Source organism: Elephas maximus, chromosome 14 (genome assembly GCF_024166365.1).
Source record: "Elephas maximus indicus isolate mEleMax1 chromosome 14, mEleMax1 primary haplotype, whole genome shotgun sequence".
Taxonomy (NCBI): domain Eukaryota; kingdom Metazoa; phylum Chordata; class Mammalia; order Proboscidea; family Elephantidae; genus Elephas; species Elephas maximus.
Window position 1 is genome coordinate 70,867,715 of NC_064832.1, and position 17,963 is coordinate 70,885,677.

Sequence of the window (17,963 nt, forward strand, 5' to 3'; positions counted from 1 at the left end):
CCAAGATGAATGTCAGAGAAGATTTGGAAACTGGCTGTCAAACGTCAAGCAGCTAAAGCAAAAGGAATGATTGATGAAATAAAAGAACTGAACAGAAGATTTCAAAGGGCAGCTTGAGAAGACAAAGTAAAGTATTATAATGACATGTGCAAAGAACTGGAGATAGAAAACCAAAAGGGAAGAATATGCTCAGCATTTCTCAAGATGAAAGAACTAAAGAAAAAATTCAAGCCTTGAGTTGCGATAGTGAAGGATTCTATGGGAAAAATATTAAATGACTCAGGAAACATCAAAATAAGATGGAAGGAATACACAGAGTCATTATGCCAAAAAGAATTAGTCAATTTTCAACCATTTCAATAGGTAGCATATGATCAGGAACCGATGGTACTGAAGGAAGAAGTCCAAGCTGCACTGAAGGCATTGGTGAAAAACAAGGCTTCAGGAATCGATGGAATATCAATTGAGATGTTTCAACAAATGGATGCAGTGCTGGAAATGCGCACTCATCTATGCCAAGAAATTTGGAAGACAGCTACCGGGCCAACCGACTGGAAGAGATCCGTTTTTATGCCTATTCCCAAGAAAGATGATCCAACCAAATGCTGAAATTATCGAACAGTATTATTCATATCACATGTAAGCAAAATTTTGCTGAAGATCATTTAATAGTGGCTGCAGCAGTATATCGACAGAGCTGACAGAAATTCAGGACAGATTCAGAAGAGGATATGGTACTGCAGATATCATCGCTGATGTCAGATGGATCTTGGCTGAGCAGAGAATACCAGAAAAATGTTTACCTGTGTTTTATTGACTATGCAAAGGCATTCGACTGTGTAGATCATAGCAAATTATGGATTACGTTGTGAAGAATGGGAATTCCAGAACACTTAATTGTGCTAATGAGGAACCTGTACATAGACCAAGAGGCAGTTGTTCAGACAGAACAAGGGGATACTGAGTGGCTTAAAGTTGGGAAAGGTGTGCGTCAGGGTTGTATCTTTTCACCATATCGAGTCAATCTGTATGCTACACAAATAATCTGAGAAGCTGGACTATATGAAGAACTGGGCATCAGGATTGGAGGAAGACTCATTAACAACCTGCATTATGCAGATGACACAACCTTGCTTGCTGAAAGTGAGGAGGACTTGAGGCACTTACTGATGAAGATCAAAGACCACAGCCTTCGTATGGATTACACCTCAACATAAAGAAACAAAAATCCTCACAACTGGACCAATAAGCAACATCATGATAAACAGAGAAAAGATTGAAGTCAAGGATTTCATTTTACTTGGATCCACAATCAACACCCATGGAAGCAGCAGTCAGGAAATCAAAAGACACGTTGCATTGGGCAAATCTGCTGCAAAGGACCTCTTTCAAGTTGAAAACCAAAGATGTCACTTTGAAGACTAAGGTGCGCCTGACCCAAGCCATGGTATTTTCAATCACATCATATGCATGTGAAAGCTGGGCAATAAATAAGGAAGATCGAAGAGGAGTTGATGCCTTTGAATTGTGGTGTTGGCAAAGAATATTGAATATACCATGGACTGCTAGAAGAACAAACAAATCAGTCTGGAAGAAGTACAACCAGAGTGCTCCTTAGAAGCAAGGATGGCAAGACTGCATCTTACATACTTTGGACATGTTTTCAGGAGGGGTCTGTCCCTGGAGAAGGACATTGTGCTTGATAAAGTACAGGGTCTGTGAAAAGAGGAAGACCCTCAATGAGATGGACTGACACAGTGGCTGCAACAATGGGCTCAGCATACTAATGTGAGGATGGTGCAGGACCGGGCAGTGTTTCATTCTGTGGTACATGGGGTTGCTATGAGTCGGAACCAACTCGACGGCACCTAACAAAAACACAACAACAAAATGCTTCCTTAAATTACATGTTGTCACGATAGTTAATTAAGATCCACTTTTGTTTGAGATTTTTGGGGAAAGTTATAGTTTAGAAAATAAAAGGGCCATCAGGGAAACAGAATGTAAAACATATTACGCAAATATTCAGAGTAATTCTCATGCTCTACAACAGATTTCCTGAGTAACCAATTTTCGTAATAACACTCTGGAAGTAGGCCAAGACAGTGGAAGTTAAGAACAAAATGAGAGGCATAAAATAAAGAAATTTTGCAAAGTGTACTAATACAACTTTAACATTTATATTCCAAAAATTATGGAAGAAATTTACAAAGCATTTTTTTGCATTAAATTGAATAACAGCCTTGTTATTTTTCCTATCCTTGTAAGTAAACTTTAAATGTGAGGTAAAATGGTTTGTCTTGCAGCTCCAGTGTTGGAACCAGGCATGAAGGACCAAAGGATACAGTTGTGTACACAAGGACATATGTGGAGAATAGGTATCAGAACTTTATTTCAAATGTTTTACTATATTTATTTTATAATTTTGAAATGACCTATGTTTAAGAAGAGATACTATTTTTTTAGGTATGCTTCTTTCAAATTGAAGACCGCTTAAGAATATATTGAGTTCTAGGTATATAATTCTTCATAATGTTTCCAATATTTAGTTGATAAATAATCAAGTAATATTTCAATGTAACACATGTATATGTAATAGGATTGTTGTTGTTAGATGTGGTCAGGTAGATTCCAACTCGTAGTGACCCCATGTGACAGAGTAGAATGGCCCTGTAGGGTTTCCTAGGCTGTAATCCTTATGGGAACTGATTACTACATCTTTCTTATGATGAACTGCTGGGTAGGTTTGAACTGCCAATGTTTAGGTTAGCAGTCAAGCCCTTAACCATTTGTGCCACCAGGGCCATTAAAAGTTCTCATAAACTTATATGCCTACGTACTTATAATAAGCTTTACCAAGTTACACAAATATTGCTATGCTAAATTGAAGTCCAACTTTAGTCAAATGCTTCTATCTGCCATGCTTACCTCTAATCTGAAATAAGTGATAACTTTTAGTAGATCCTCTGGTCCAAATTAAACTTGTTGAGGAAAATGTCAACCAAGGTCAAGGATTCTAAATCCGTTCAATTTTCAGGTTTTCAAGAAGCATGATAGAGTGGGGGGGGCGGGGGGGAAGGAGACCTGGTGGTACAGTGGTTAAAGCACTTGGCTGCTGACCAAAAGGTCCACAGTTGGAACCCATCAGCCGCTCCTCGGGAGAAAGATGTGACAGACTACTTCCATAAATATTTACAGCCTTGGAAACCGCATGGGTCTACACTGTACCATAGGGCCCCTATGAGTCAGAATTGACTTGATGGTGGTTTTTTGGTTAATATAGTGAAACCTGTGACAGCTGGAACTTGATGGGACTGCCTTGTTTTTACAGGTCTTGCAAGCTTGCCACCTTTGAGAGGGTGAAGTTACCACTTTACTGTCATTAGCATTTAGTGGGAAATATTTGAGTTTTCCTTCTCTGACAGGTTTTTGGCCTTACACAGGTTTTACTGTAACAAAAATTAGCCTAATTGTGGGGTAATGTAATGGAAGGCGCACAAATACGGATATGAGTGACAAGTGTTAATCAGAGTCCATTTCAAAGCGCCAAAGAGCAAGTATTCAGGGAAGCCTCCTGTGGGGAGGGGGCCTGAGGAAGCTCCAGGAAATTCAGTACTTGTCAAAAGGTGAGCAAATTTCCAAAAAAAGGGTTTCTCAAACTCAGGCATAATTTACTTTGTAAAATACAACCATAAAATTGATTTTCCTCCTTAGTCTAACTCTCACTCTTTGTTGTGTCCAAGGCAGTGATTCCTGCTGTCTTTTAACTACACTAAAAGTTAAAAATTTTTAGTAAATTTTAAAATATCAAGTAGTTACTAAGTCTGAAAGAAATTGGTAACTAGATAACTAGTACCAAATATTACAATGAAAGCAAGTGACCAAATATCAGCAGATAGAATAAGAATAATGTAGACAGGTATCCTATATTCACATAATAACCTCTCTCACATATTTTCACCCCTGTGGGGTATCACACCAATACATTTTGCTTTTTAAAGAAGTTAGTCTCATAGGAACCAATGCCAAACAACTATAATGCTGAAATGTTTAGAGAACAGTACGTTTTTTTTAGATTTAGGAATATTCTATTACCATAATAGTCTAATTTTTTGATTTCTCGAATAAATGAATATTAAATTGATTCATGGAAGTGTCAAAAATAAAATGTGCCTAAATTATTTTGTTATGATGACTATATTCTTTTAACTACAGTGAATTTTACAGTCTATTTTTAACTATATTGATTCCAGTGCCTCCCAAATAAAGTCATGATCATGTTGAATAGAGTTATACAGAACAGTAATTCTCAAAATGCGGTCCCTGGACCAGCAGCATCAGCATCACCTAGAAACTTATTAGAAATGAGAATTCTTGGGCCCCACTGCAGACCTACTGAATCAGAAACTCTGCAGGTGGGGCCAGGCAATTTGTAGTTTGACAAGCCCTCCAGGTGATTCTGAGGAGCCCTGGTGGCACAATGGTTAAGCACTAGGCTGTTAACCCAAAGTTTGGTGGTGCTCCATGGGAGAAAAAACCTGGTGATCTGCTCCCATAAAGATTACCCATTGCCATCAGACCCTATAGGACAGAGTAGAACTGCCCCATAGAGCTTCCAAGGAGCACCTGGTGGATTTGAACTGTTGACCTTCTGGTTAATAGCCATAGAACTTAACCACTACACCACCAGGTTTTCGCCACAATGATTACAACCTAGGAAACCCTATGAGTTAGTTTTACTCAGTCATCTAGGGTTGCTACAAGTTGGAATCGATACAAGCACGCACCACACCAACCAGGTGATACACAGCCAAGTTTAAGACCACATAATACTATGGCTTATCAGGCCAATAGACTGCAGGCCAGGAAACTCAAAGGATTGGTTGCCCTCCTCTACCTCAACCTAACAAGGATGGTGATGCAAGTCAAACATCCCTAACTTCCCTAAAAATCTGATCACTGTCTGACAGTGCAGTACAATCAAGAGACCTCAGGGCCTGGAATCAGATATAGATTTGACTCCTTGTTTGTCGTTCACCAGCTACACGACCTTGGTAAAGTTACTTAATCTATTCAAGTCTCAGTTTCCTCATCTGTAAAATGTGGGTAATGATAGATACTTAGTGCATAAATATGTGCGAAGTCTTATTTAGCCTTGCAGGGGTTTTGTATTTTATGAAATGAATTTCATTTCTGACAGCAGTCTGCCCAAGGGCAGTTTGAAGGGAGAGAGAGGTTTCTCATTTACGAAACCCAAGGGAGGGCTGTAGGGCTATCACTCACTGTATGAAATAATAGTAACGTATTGCTTCCAGTCCTAACACACTCCCAGGTAGCGTGAGTGTTTAGGAAGCAATGGTGAGCGGCCAGTGAAGTGCATTACTGAGTTCATTTGTGTCTAGGAAATTGAGACATTCACAAACTGGGATAAACTAAGAAATGGAAAAAAAAAGGGGGGGGAGGGGGACTTTTAAAACATCACACTCTTTTTGCTTTCATTATAAATTATTCTTTACTGGATGTTTCCAAGTAAAAAGAAAACTTTCTATTCCTTTCTTTAAAAGTCCCAGAGTCACTGTTTCTCCCTGTGAATGGTGTATGTGTGGGTGTGCTTGTACTGGTTCATGTTTTATGTATTTCATTTTATCTGTGTTAGAGTGCATGTAGCCTTCTTTTAGTAAATAAGTGAGGTTACAGTATACATTTCATGACGATTACAGCTTCTTTTCCCACTTAAACACTTGTTCCTACATTCCTTATCCCCTTCTCTTCATACATTGATGGAGTCCCTGGGTGGTACAACAGTTAATGCTCTTGGCTGCTAACCAAAAGGTTGGAAGCTTACGTCCATCCTGACCACCATGGAAGAAAGGTCTGGGTGAGATACTTGTGAAAAATTAGCCACTGAAAACCCTGTGGAGCACAATTCTATTCTGACACACATGGGGTTGCCATGAGTTGGAATCAACTCAGTGGCAACTGGTTAGATATACTTTGATAGATAGGTCATGTCAGAGGTGGCTTGTATGTGAATACTTCTCCAGATTTAAAGAAAAAAAAAAAGAAAAGTGCCAGTACATTGTCTTGGCATGTAACATCACAATGAATAATACTAATATAGGCAAATAATACTAATTTTCCCCAGTATTGGTTTATAGGCATATACACCAATACTGGGGAAAATAGCCCAATTCTCACACATCTGTATTGTTTATTTCTAGTAAATCACCTAAGGATGTACATCCGGAAAATACCTCTGGAAACTACATTCAGACTGTTTATTCAACTTCTGATAGGTGAGTATGTATACATGTTTTATACATAAAAGTATGTATATTCTTGCTATCCTTGGTGCTTGGAGATCGCAGTCCCGATAGAGATTGTTTTATATGTATATGAATGGAGAAAAGTACAACTCATTACAACCTTTGCATTCAGGAATTTGTTTGTTTTCTGGTGTTGCTGCTCCTTGATTTTGATGCACTTTATTAAGACCTTTCTGTGCTCTGAAGCTGCCTACAAGGCCAGCTCCTCAGCGATTGGTGATTCCCAGGAATCCCCAGTAGTACCACATCATTATCATCTAGGCTCCACTACCTCACTAAACTGGCTTCAGCCCTCCCTCCCTGCCATTCTCCAAAGGCAGCTCGCCTTACAAAGAGCTGCTTGGATAGGCTGCTATCACCCACTCTCCTCCCAAGCTCGGTTCTCAGAAGTGGGGTTAAAAATGGTATTGATTTAGTGCTGGTGAATTGGCCCCATTCCAGGCTTTTGCTGTAGATGAACCTCTTTTACCATTTAATGTTCAGTGGGGCACATAGGTGACACTCATGCTAGTGTGGCCTGAAATCTTCCAGTGGGGGAAATGAAAATTCACTATTAGCATTATATATTTGGAAACCAGGAGTAATGGAAGTACCCAGTATTCATTCCATTGATGGTGTTTCTCTCTAGCAGGGGCTGGAAATGTGGCTCATTGAGGGTAAACCCCTTGGCATTGAGTTGATTCCGACTCATAGTGACCCTATAGGACAGAGTAGAACTGCCCCATAGAGTTTCCAAGGAGTGCCTGATGGATTTGAACTGCCGACCTCTTGGTTAGCAGCCATAGCTCTTAACCACTGTGCCACCAGGGTTTCCCTTGAGGGTAAGAACATACTTTGTTTTTATATATAGCCTCAGCTTCTCATGCAGTGCTTGGCACCTAACAGGTGTCCTATAAATGTTTTTTGAAAACATGAACATATGTCACATTTGCTAAGAGAAACATGGGCCAGGCATTAAAAGTATGCCCCATGTCTGTCACTTTTACAAGGTCTTGCCCATTGCCAATGCTTTGCTGAGTGTCTTGGCTTTAAGTCATGCTTCTTTGAGGAATAAAGTCACCTATACAAGTAGTAGACAGAACTACAAATGCTGTTTAGATAATAAAAAGAGCTAGGTCTGATATAATGTTTTGAAAAGACCTTTGATTAATGGTATGGTCTTGTCAAAAGATAAACAACTCAGAACACCATTACTAGATTGCTATGCAGGTTTAACAGACAATTTGAAAGTTGGGCAGCACAAAATTTACCTAGTCAATCAGCGCTCAGATCAGTTAGGATTCTTAAAGTGCTTTTATATAAGTCATCAGGAACTTTTGAACAAAATTTCTGATTGGTTGACATATACATAATTTTGCTAAACAGTTACAAGACAGTGACAAGATCAGTGAGACTTGGTTACAAGATTCCTAAAGTTTTGAAAGCAGGACATTTTCATCAATCTTGAAAATAGGGTCTGCTCATTAGTTTTGAAAGCAGGTTATATTTATTAATCTTAAAAACAGGATGTGTTTATTAATTCTGATTGTTTTCTGGAAGAATAAGTTTAAGTGAAAGTTAATGAAACCAGCCGTTCTGGTTTCAGTGGGCCTAGTCGCCTAGCTACTTTTAAAGGTTAGTTTATAACATAGCTGAAAGATTATTTGTTAGACTGCATGGATTTTTAACAACGTTTAACAAGATGGCCTTTGGTATCGTGGGTAAGAGAATTCTTTATGTTTTCATAAGGCAAAACTTACAATTTTTTAACAATCTTCAGAGCTTTCCCTGGGCTGGTGTTTTTATTGTTAAGGAGGGAAACATTCCTCATAAAACTTTTGCTGTTAAGGTGAAGTATTTCAGTCCTGTTCCTAGGATAGTCCTTCAAATTTTTCTTAGTCATTAGTGCAAAAGTCAACCCTTTGTAAGTCCAAGCAGTCTAGCTGTTGATTATTGTGTGAAATTGGCTGTGTCCCCACAGGTCTTCTCTAAGCATGCCAATCGCCTTTAAAGTGGCTTCCCACTGATTACAGGATAAAGACCAATTTCCTTTGTGCCCTCTGTATGGGCCTTCACAACCAGGTTCTGCTGAATATTGACCAATGCCCAATCAATCCAAATGCCTTCATTGTGTGGCATCTTTGTACATCCTGTTCACTCTGCTTGGAAATCTTCTGTCACACCCTACCCCACCTCTCTGAGCCCACCTGGAGAGGTCCTTCTTCTTCAGGATTTAACTCAATGACAGTTTTTCTGAGAAGCCTTTCCTGACTTCACCCTAGGGTTAGTTGTTCTCTGTGCTCTCACAATTCTTTCCACATATTTATATTATACTGTGATCCTCAAATCTCACATCTCCCTCCCCTGGTGGAACGAAAGTTTCTCAACCGTCTTGCTCTTCTTTGTATTCCCAGTTCCTAGCCCAGTGTCTATGGGATGGATGAATGATATAAGGCACCTATTTTTCACTCTTGAATTGCTTACAATCTTGAAGGGGAAATTGGGCTTGTGTGTGTGCGTGTGTACATATTATGTATGCATATGAGAACCCACAGGAAAATATTTGCCAGGAATCTATAAGCAAGTAGCTATAGAGTTTATTGAAAAAGGAAAATATTTGTTTATATTCATAAAGGTTAGGAAGAGTTTACTAGACTGAAAGGCTAAAACCAGATAAGGTTTATCTGTTCTAATCCCTTTTTTCCCACCTTTGAGTCCCTTCCAGTTTTTCTCCTGTCTGCTTCCTAGGTAACTTATTTCAACACAGAGATCCCAAGAGACCTCATAGCAGGCCCCAGAGCAGCACCAGGAGCTTGGAGCCAGGTCATCTCCATTCAAATCCTGGCTCTACTCCTCACTGTGTGACAGTTATTTACCCTTTTGTGTTCTGCCTGCTTCTTTTGTCAAGACTAAGTCTATGAAAGTAAGGAGCATGGAAAAATGCTTGGTACATATGAAGCACTATATAAATATTGGCTATTTTTATTTTGCCACATCATGATACATCCTACTCTAGAAATTTCAGGCTCACATGTTAAAACCCTGAACCTAGTAAACTCTACAAGATGCTATTTAAAACTTAATCCTAAAACCTTCCAAAAGGAAAACAGTCCAACATTTGTTGACTTTATTAAGCTTTATTAAGGCTGTGGTATGCTGCAAGGTATTTGGGATTCACAGCTATAGTTCATTTATTACTCGACATTTTTTTCCAGAATTAAAAAACAAACAAACAAACAAACAATATTCCACCATCAAATTTATGGCCCAGTTATGCTTCCTTGGAAAATATAAATTTTGTCATAAGTAGCCCAATGTTCTGAGTCTCATGAGGACACCAAGAGAAGTTATTATAGGTAGTGTTTTGGTGATCCTAGAGCCTAGGGTGTTACAGACCCATCATCTGTGAATTTAATAATATTCTCTTGAATGAATTTCTATTTTTGATCTATTGAATGTTTTGAGAATTAAAAATTTATATTACTATTCAGCATAATTTTTTTCATGTAATCTGTAAAATGATACATGCAAATTAATAATTAAAAAACCCTTCTAACTTCAAGGGGTATTTATTACTTAGTTCAGTTAGGAAGCTATGAACATTTCAGTGCTGCCCCAGATGCATTCTTGATTGCTGATGAATTAATAATTTGAGACTTTCCCAAATGTGAATTCTTTGACATCATTTTGCGATAACGAGACAAGAATCCATCTGATTACTAGAATAAGCAAACCCCAAACTTTCCTTGATTTTGCACAATTTCTTAAAGTATCATCAAAGCTAACTTATTCCCACATGATTTTATGGGAAATACACCTGTCTTTTGTACAACGGCAGATTTATTTTTTTTTAATTGCGTATGTCTCTGTAGGTCTGTCATTGAGAGAGCTATGTGCACTTACTGCCGGAAACCCTTGGGCGTAGAAGCGAAAATGATTTTAGATGAATTACAAATTCGCTGCCACTGTACTTGCTTTAAGGTAAGAATGTGCTCATTTACTTTAACTAAATATAAAATTGCATAATGACTGGAATAAAAATAATTATTTAATGAAATACATGGGATGAAGTTAAAGCTTTCAGAAATACTATCACCCTCATTAATAATGTACTGCTTAAATATTTCCTGGAGTTCTGCAGTCTAAACCTCGAGGTTTTGTAATTACGATCTTGGCTTTAGTCTTAGGGTTGATTACTAAAGCATTTATTCACTCTTACTCTAGAGGTTTAAATCTGTGAAAAAGACAAACACTTGATCTCTTTATAAAAGCTTTTGCAACTTTTTAATAAATCATTTATTCTATAAAATATACAATGAAATCCAGAAAGGAAAATGAATTGTTGAGAAGACAGCAGATCCTTTTATCATGAAATTACACAGTGCTGATAGGCTTACAATAGTTGAAACTCATTTTCTGCTTTTGAGAGTATGATTCTTTATAATAATTAATTACATATGTAATTGTAGGTTATTGCTGTGGGGTGCTGTCGAGTCAATTTCAACTCCTAGTGACACTGTGTGACAGAGAAACTGCCCCACAGGTTTCTCTAGGCTGTGATTTTTATGGGAGCAGATTGCCAGGTGTTTCTCACTTGGGGGCACTGAGTAGGTTGGAATCTCCAACCTTTCAGTTAACAGCCAAGTGCTTAATCATTGTGCCACCAGGGCTTGTTCATCATAGCTTAGTATAGTAGTAACGAAACTTGCATTAGCAGAGAGCTTCGTAGTCTGGGCTTTCATATGCCATTTCTTTTGATTCTCACAATAATGTTGGGTGTGTCAATATTATAGTTGTTGGTGTGACTGAGAAGTTAGAAGACCAGGATTCTAGTTCTGGCTCTACTGCTAACTGCGGCTGTGTGACCTTGGACAATCACCTAAATTATCTTGGCCTCCGTTTCCCTTTTTATAACATGGGCGCAGTTGACTAGATCAGTGGTTCTCAACACTGGCTGCATGATGTAATCATCTGAGGTGACTAGAAACCAAGGGAATGCTTGGGACCAGCCCCAGATTAATTAAATCAAGAATCTCAGAGATAATTCCTGGAAGTTGATCTTTTTAAAAGCTCTATGTTGTTGTTGCTATGTGCTATCAAGTCCATTTCAACTCATAGTGACCCCAGGTGACAGAGGAGAATTGTCCCATAGGATTTCCTAGGCTGTAATCTTTTTGGAAGCAGATCATCAGGTCTTTCTCCCTCTGAGCTGCTGGGTGGATTTGAACTGCCAACCTTTCTGTTAGTAGTCGAGCATTTAACCATTGTGGCACCAGGGCTCCTTAGAAGTTTGTAGGCAAGTCTAACACGCAGCAAGTTTGAGAACCAGTTGCCTAAACAGATGGGCCCTTTCTAGTGCTGACATTCTATAATCCATTCCAATTATCTTATTCAGCCAAGTAGATGTAATACTTTGTCAGCTGATTGCTTCTTCTCCAGTTAGCTTCAAAGAGAAACACATAGCAATAAAAAATACAATGCCTCATTTTGGGCCAAAAAAAATTCAGTTTTTTATAGAATTAAATTTAAACAAACATATAGAATTGTATATATATATAATAGAATATAAAATTATACATACATATATATCTTTTACAAAGAATATACATGTATACAGAATATAAATTTAAATATTAAAATATAATCTGAAGATTGAGTAACTATGAGAAAATGAAATTACTTTCTTTTTGTTATTGGAATTTACTCAATTAAGCAAAACTTAGTTTATAGCTCTATATTTAAAATTATTATGCAGACCCAGAAAGACTTGAAAGCAGAGACTCAAACAGATACGTGTATACCAATGTTCAATGCAGCATTGTTTGCAATATCCAAAAGGTGGAAACAACCGAAGTGTCCATCAACAGATGAATGGATAAACAAAATGTGGTACCTACATACAAGGGAATGGCATTCAGCCTTGAAGAGTAATGGCATTCCAATACATGCTACAACATGGATGATCCTCAAAAACATTATGTTGAGTGAAATAAGTCAGACACAAAAGGATAAATATTGTATAATCCCACTTATATGAAATATCTAGACTAGTCAAATGCTTAGAGGCCAAACATTATTAGTGGTTACCAGGGGCCTGTGGGAGGGAAAGGAGGAGGTTACTATTTAAGGGACACTGAGTTTCTGTTAAGGGTGGTGAAAATTTGGAAATGGATTGTAGTGATGGTTGTGCAAAATGGTGAATGTAATTAATGTCACTGAGTTGTACAAGTAAAAATGGTTGAAGTGGCAAATGTTTTGCTATATATATTTTACCACAACAAAATTAAAAAAAAAAAAATGGAGAAAACATTTAAAAACAAGGAAATTCCCCCTGATTATTGCTTTTGGAAAATTAGAATAATTTTGATTTCTCACATTTTGGGGCATTTATTTCCATTTTCAATTTAAAATACTACTAACTGAGAATAAAAAAATTCCCACACTCCTAGGAAAAGCTCGATTGTTTTCCAGCCATGGGAATAGAGAACCACCAGACTGGTTCAAATATGCCAAATTTATCAATGGCAATTTGCTTCCTTGAAAACACCTCTAAAAGGTACCCAATCAGTGACAGTCTCATGCTTCGAAAGTCAGCCAATCAGCAGTGGGCTCGCTACAGTACCTGCATCTAAGGGGCTGTCAACACTTTCCTGCTTCTGCAATTGATGCAACCCAAAAGAAACTCTTCCCCCAGATCTTTATAAGATCAGCAATTGTTTTGCTCAATGAGGCTGTACCTGGACAGCATAGGTCTTCCTCCTGTACATAATAAACAAAGCTTTGTGGTTCTGTTTCAGATATTGAGTAATGCTCTCTTCTTGGTATAACCAATTTTTGAAAATTTACATCTGCTCCAATGCAAGTTAAACAGAAATTATCAGGTGGTAGATATGCCCTGAAATGTACCTCCATGATAGGGAAATGCTGTGAAAACTTACTTGAAAAGTTAGGCACAAGGGTCATAGACAAGTACACTTTCACTTTCTCTGTGGCTTCTCTTGAGGCTTCATCGCAGGGCCGTTGTGGAGGATGATGCTGAATGAATGGAAAGAGCTTTTCTACCCCTGTTACTCTACGATTCCAGACTTCTTATATAATGTAAACTTTATATATTGCTTCATGTTTCCCTTAGTGTGAAATATGCAAACAGCCTTTGGAAAACCTAAAAGCAGGCGACAGTATTTGGATTTATAGACAGACAATACACTGTAAACCTTGCTACTCTAAGGTTATGGGTAAGTGTTAAGATCTATAAGGAACTATCACTTTTGCTAACATTAACAAGCTTTAAGTATTGTTTAAAATGATGTATTTCAAAAAAGTAAAAATGTTCATTCATTATGTTTACTTAAGAATTCAGCTACAGACAGTTATCCTATGATAGTATTTTCTTGGATGGCATAGTATCAGTCAACATCTATATTGTCTTCTGATAGCAGACCAGACATAGGTACAGCTAAGCAACTAGATCGTTGATTTTAGAAAATTTTCCACTTTTTTCCCCAAACAAAAATAAACCTCTGCTCAAAGAGTTGTTTACAAGTTCAGTGCCTCCTCAATCAAAGTCCATGTCTAGGAATGATCATTTATACTTGCACTTGAGTACACTTTTTGCCTAGTTTAGTTATTATGCTATGTGCCTTTTAATGTTATTTTAATGCAAGATCTACAGTTAATTCTATATAATCCTATAGTAAATATAATATAGCATATGTATATTCTATCAGTTCAAGACTAACATCACTCTAATATGGACTCTTAACCAGCATAAATGAAATGAGAAGAACACATTAAGTACTTCTATAAACTAAGATTTTCTGTAAACTAAGCACAAAAGTTTAAACACTGATTTTAAAGATGGTCTCAATGCACAGTAAATTAGTGAAGTAAAATTCTATGAAACTTGACTACTTTTTAAAAGTGAGTGTCCACATTTTATTTTTAATTCAATAGTAAGTGGATAAGATAACCAAAACAATGCTGAGGAGCTGGGCAACAGCACTATGTGAAAGCCATTTTTCTTCATGTCCTATTGGTTCAGTGAATGGAAGAGGAACATTTGGGATTCTTACATAGGATCCAAAGTATACAGAGTTTAATGACAAATGTGTGATATTAATGAGATACTGGAAGGCTACTTCTGGAAAATGCTCTGAAAAATGTTCAGAAACCCAATTTCCATCAGGCTGCAGAATCAATTCCAAGAACAAACTTGATGATATTCCTGTTTTGCCTTCTATTTTCTGCTTTCCCCCAGTTCTCATATTCAGTTTTCTTTCTAATTTTAGCAGCCTCATCATAATCCAATATTATGTCAAGTGTCTTGATGTACATAGCAGTGGTTCGAAAACTTGTATTTCCTCAGAAGCCCGTGATAAGGCTTAGGAAGCGCTGTTGCCAAAAGATTCCGAAGTCTGTGTCTTCCTCCCTGCCCAAGTGCATACACTCATAGGCATTGCCTTCTTTTGGTATATACTGGCATAGAAGCTGTCAAGACATGGCTATCAGGTGTCTCATCAGTATATGTGCCAGGCATCTGGTTCTTCATGTACATAAAACCCAAAAAACAGACCCATTGACATCTAGTCGATTTCAACTCATAGCGACCCTAACGACAGAATAGAACTGCCCTATATGGCTTCCAAGGAGTGGCTGCTGAATTCGAACTGCCGGCCTTTTGGTTAGCAGCTGAGCTCTTAACCACTGAGCCACGTCTACATAGTATGACCAAAAGCCATAGAGATGAAAGCAGAAGTAGAAGGAAAAAGTAGAATGTTTAGAGTACCACTGTGTCTTGATAGGTGATTATTTCTTTAATTTTTATTTATGGACTTATTTCTGTACTGAATTTATAAATCTAACTATTATTTTCTTTACAATTTTCAGCAAAGTGGATTCAATAATTCTGGTTCCCGGGAATCAAGATAACAAGCATTCCTTATGAAATTAAAAGCTTAAAATGTTTATTTTCAGAGTACATAATGTAGAAGAGCTTTGACACTGAAGATTGACTCTTGTATAAAATGAACGATTCTGCTACTGCAAAAATGACCTAATGCTTTCAGTAGGGGCAACAAGTAAAAAGAACCATCTAGCAGCTGGCTAGATAAGAAACTCAAGTGGTCTCAGTTACTGTCGTCAAAGCAGCCATGTCTCTGACAGCTGTGAGCCTTATCAGCTCTAACCTGGTCCATCCCCACTCCGTATTTAAGCTGTGGGTCATGGTTTCCATTATAACCAAGTGTCTCATTTTCTCCCCTTCATTTTTCTAAGAATTTGGACTTATCGACGTTATTGACATCTTTGTCAAGGAAGCAAGATACGTTTCCTGTTAGTGCAAAAAGAAATGTTGATCAACATTTCCTGATAAAGTTTGGCAGAAAGATGCTAATATATAAGGTTGTATGCATCTCAGATAGATAATCACTTCAACTTTCTGAATCTCTGAATCTGCAATATGAGGGGCGCTGAACAAAATGATTTTTAAGATCCATTTCTGTTCCCCAAATTCTCCAATTTTAAAGCAAGTTTTAGTTTGCTCTTCTGAAACCGATATATGTGTGTGCTCGTTAAGCAGATTAAACTAGAAAGAACATTTAGATTTTAACTTTAGTGTCACTTTTAGTTTATCACGGGTGTAATTTCTGTAGACTGCCTTTTTAACTCAGAAAGAAATGAATTTATAGGTAAGAGATAAAATTATATGACATGTGTAGTTTACATATTATGGTTTGTTAAATTTTCTTTGCATGTATTTCAAAATCTGGGTATATGAATGACCAATGAGAAATCACGGTTATGGACCAAAAAGGCACTTTCTGTAGCATGTTAAATATATTCATATTATATGGCCCTTTATATTTACAGAAGGCTTATAAGAATAAAATAAACTATAAATTACACAGAATCTTTTCGTGGAGTGTCTATAAAGATCATTCACTAACATTGATACTTGTCAATTAGAATGATCATAATTTATGATCCTAATTTCTGTGCTATGCTGGTTAACTTACTTTTTTAAGTGCTCAAGCAATAGCTTTTTATTTTTAAAGGAATTTTTCTTAAGGAGCTTAAAATCTAATAATCATATGTACCCACCCAGTGCCGTTGAGTCAATTCCGACTCATAGCGACCCTATAGGACAGAGTAGAACTGCCCCATAGAGTTTCCAAGGAGCGCCTGGCGGATTTGAACTGCCGACCCTTTGGTTAGCAGCGGTAGCACTTAACCACTACGTCACCAGGGTTTCCAATCATATGTAAGGAGGTAGTATTATTATTAAAATTGAAAAAATAAACTTTTCAATTATTTTACATATACATAGCAACTCTTCCCAAAAGGAAGAGTAGGGAACATCAGGGGTGGGATAGAATTATAGGGAAGTTGTGTTTTTTTTTTTTTTTGTAAGGCCATTGTGAAAAAATGATATAAACTAGGGAGAATTTAAAAATGACCATGTATTTTCTAAATAACCACAAATGCAAAGAATTATCCTTCAGTATAATAATTTCTAGCAACTATTTCACTTACTGACTGGTCCACAAAGTGTTAAACACAATATGGTTGTCAAAATACAGCAATGTATAATCATGGTCCTATGAAGAGGGAGCCAGAAAAACAATTAATAATAATTTGATATTCGTTAATTCATGCTTGATGAGAAGCCGTGGTAATTGAGCCATATGTTTTTTTGTTCTTTTATTACATGCAATCAGAGTGGATCAAAAGAAGTAATTTTCTTTGGCTTGAAATTCATTGCAGAAAAGGCTGGATAGAATAGTATCCCTCCTTTTTATATAAATGCTATTAACATCTCAATGCTTTGTAGTAATTAAAAAATCATTTGAATATCCTTTTTAAAGTATTTGACTTTCTAATGCTTCATTTAAAAAAACCTAAAAGGAACACGTTTCTCACTTTTGTATAGCTGTTTAATAGGCCCTTTCTTTTACAATACTGTATTAAACCAAAAGCTGTAGTAAAAATGGTGTAAGTATGGAGTGGAGAGAGAGTGCGGGACATAGGATTCACCAAGACCATTTCATTATGTCTGGGTTTATTCAAACGATAGGAATGACAGATCCCTAAGACAATTTGGAAGATCTCATTTTTTTCTGACCAATTAACTGTTACGATTGACCCATTTTTCCTGGACATGATCGTTTAAATTTAGGAATATCTGGTCTCTGTTACTAATTAAGAGTGGGTGTAATTAAGAGATATCTCTAAAAGAGAATTATTTGTTCCAACATGACAATATCCCTCTAAAAGAATAAAATGAAAGAAACATACTAATTTCAAAAAATAGAATTTGTTAAAAGAGTATTCTTTCTTTTAATGAGGAAAAAAAAGTAATTATTAAAGAAGTAATCTGTATATCCTTAGTTTGACTATTATCACTCATGTAAGGCGCTCCGGTGGGGCAAAGAGCTAAGCGCTAGACTGCTAATTGAAAGGTTGGTGGTTTGAACCCATCCAGCAGCTCTTCGGGAGAAAGACCTGGCAATCTGTTTTCATAAAATCACAAACAAGAAAATCCTGTGGGGGTAGTTCTACTCTGTCAAATGGAGTCGCTGTGAGTTACAATTGACTTGACAGCACCCCAAAACAAAAACAGCAATCATTCACGTAAGGAGGTATGTTTGATGAGACTGTCAA

At 37.2% G+C, this 17,963-nt stretch overlaps 1 protein-coding gene across 1 annotated transcript in view; it reads left to right on the top strand.

The window, feature by feature from the left end:
- The window catches only part of SCEL (sciellin), a 117,439-nt gene extending 100,876 nt beyond the window's left edge, over positions 1-16,563 (top strand). Inside the window, exons 27-31 of the mRNA XM_049853056.1 lie at positions 2,307-2,378; positions 6,222-6,296; positions 10,178-10,286; positions 13,438-13,540; positions 15,192-16,563. Of these exons, the coding sequence (XP_049709013.1) occupies positions 2,307-2,378; positions 6,222-6,296; positions 10,178-10,286; positions 13,438-13,540; positions 15,192-15,208 (376 nt within the window). The 3' untranslated portion in view covers positions 15,209-16,563. The remainder of the gene's footprint in view (positions 1-2,306; positions 2,379-6,221; positions 6,297-10,177; positions 10,287-13,437; positions 13,541-15,191) is intronic.
- The last annotated feature ends 1,400 nt before the right edge of the window (positions 16,564-17,963 follow it).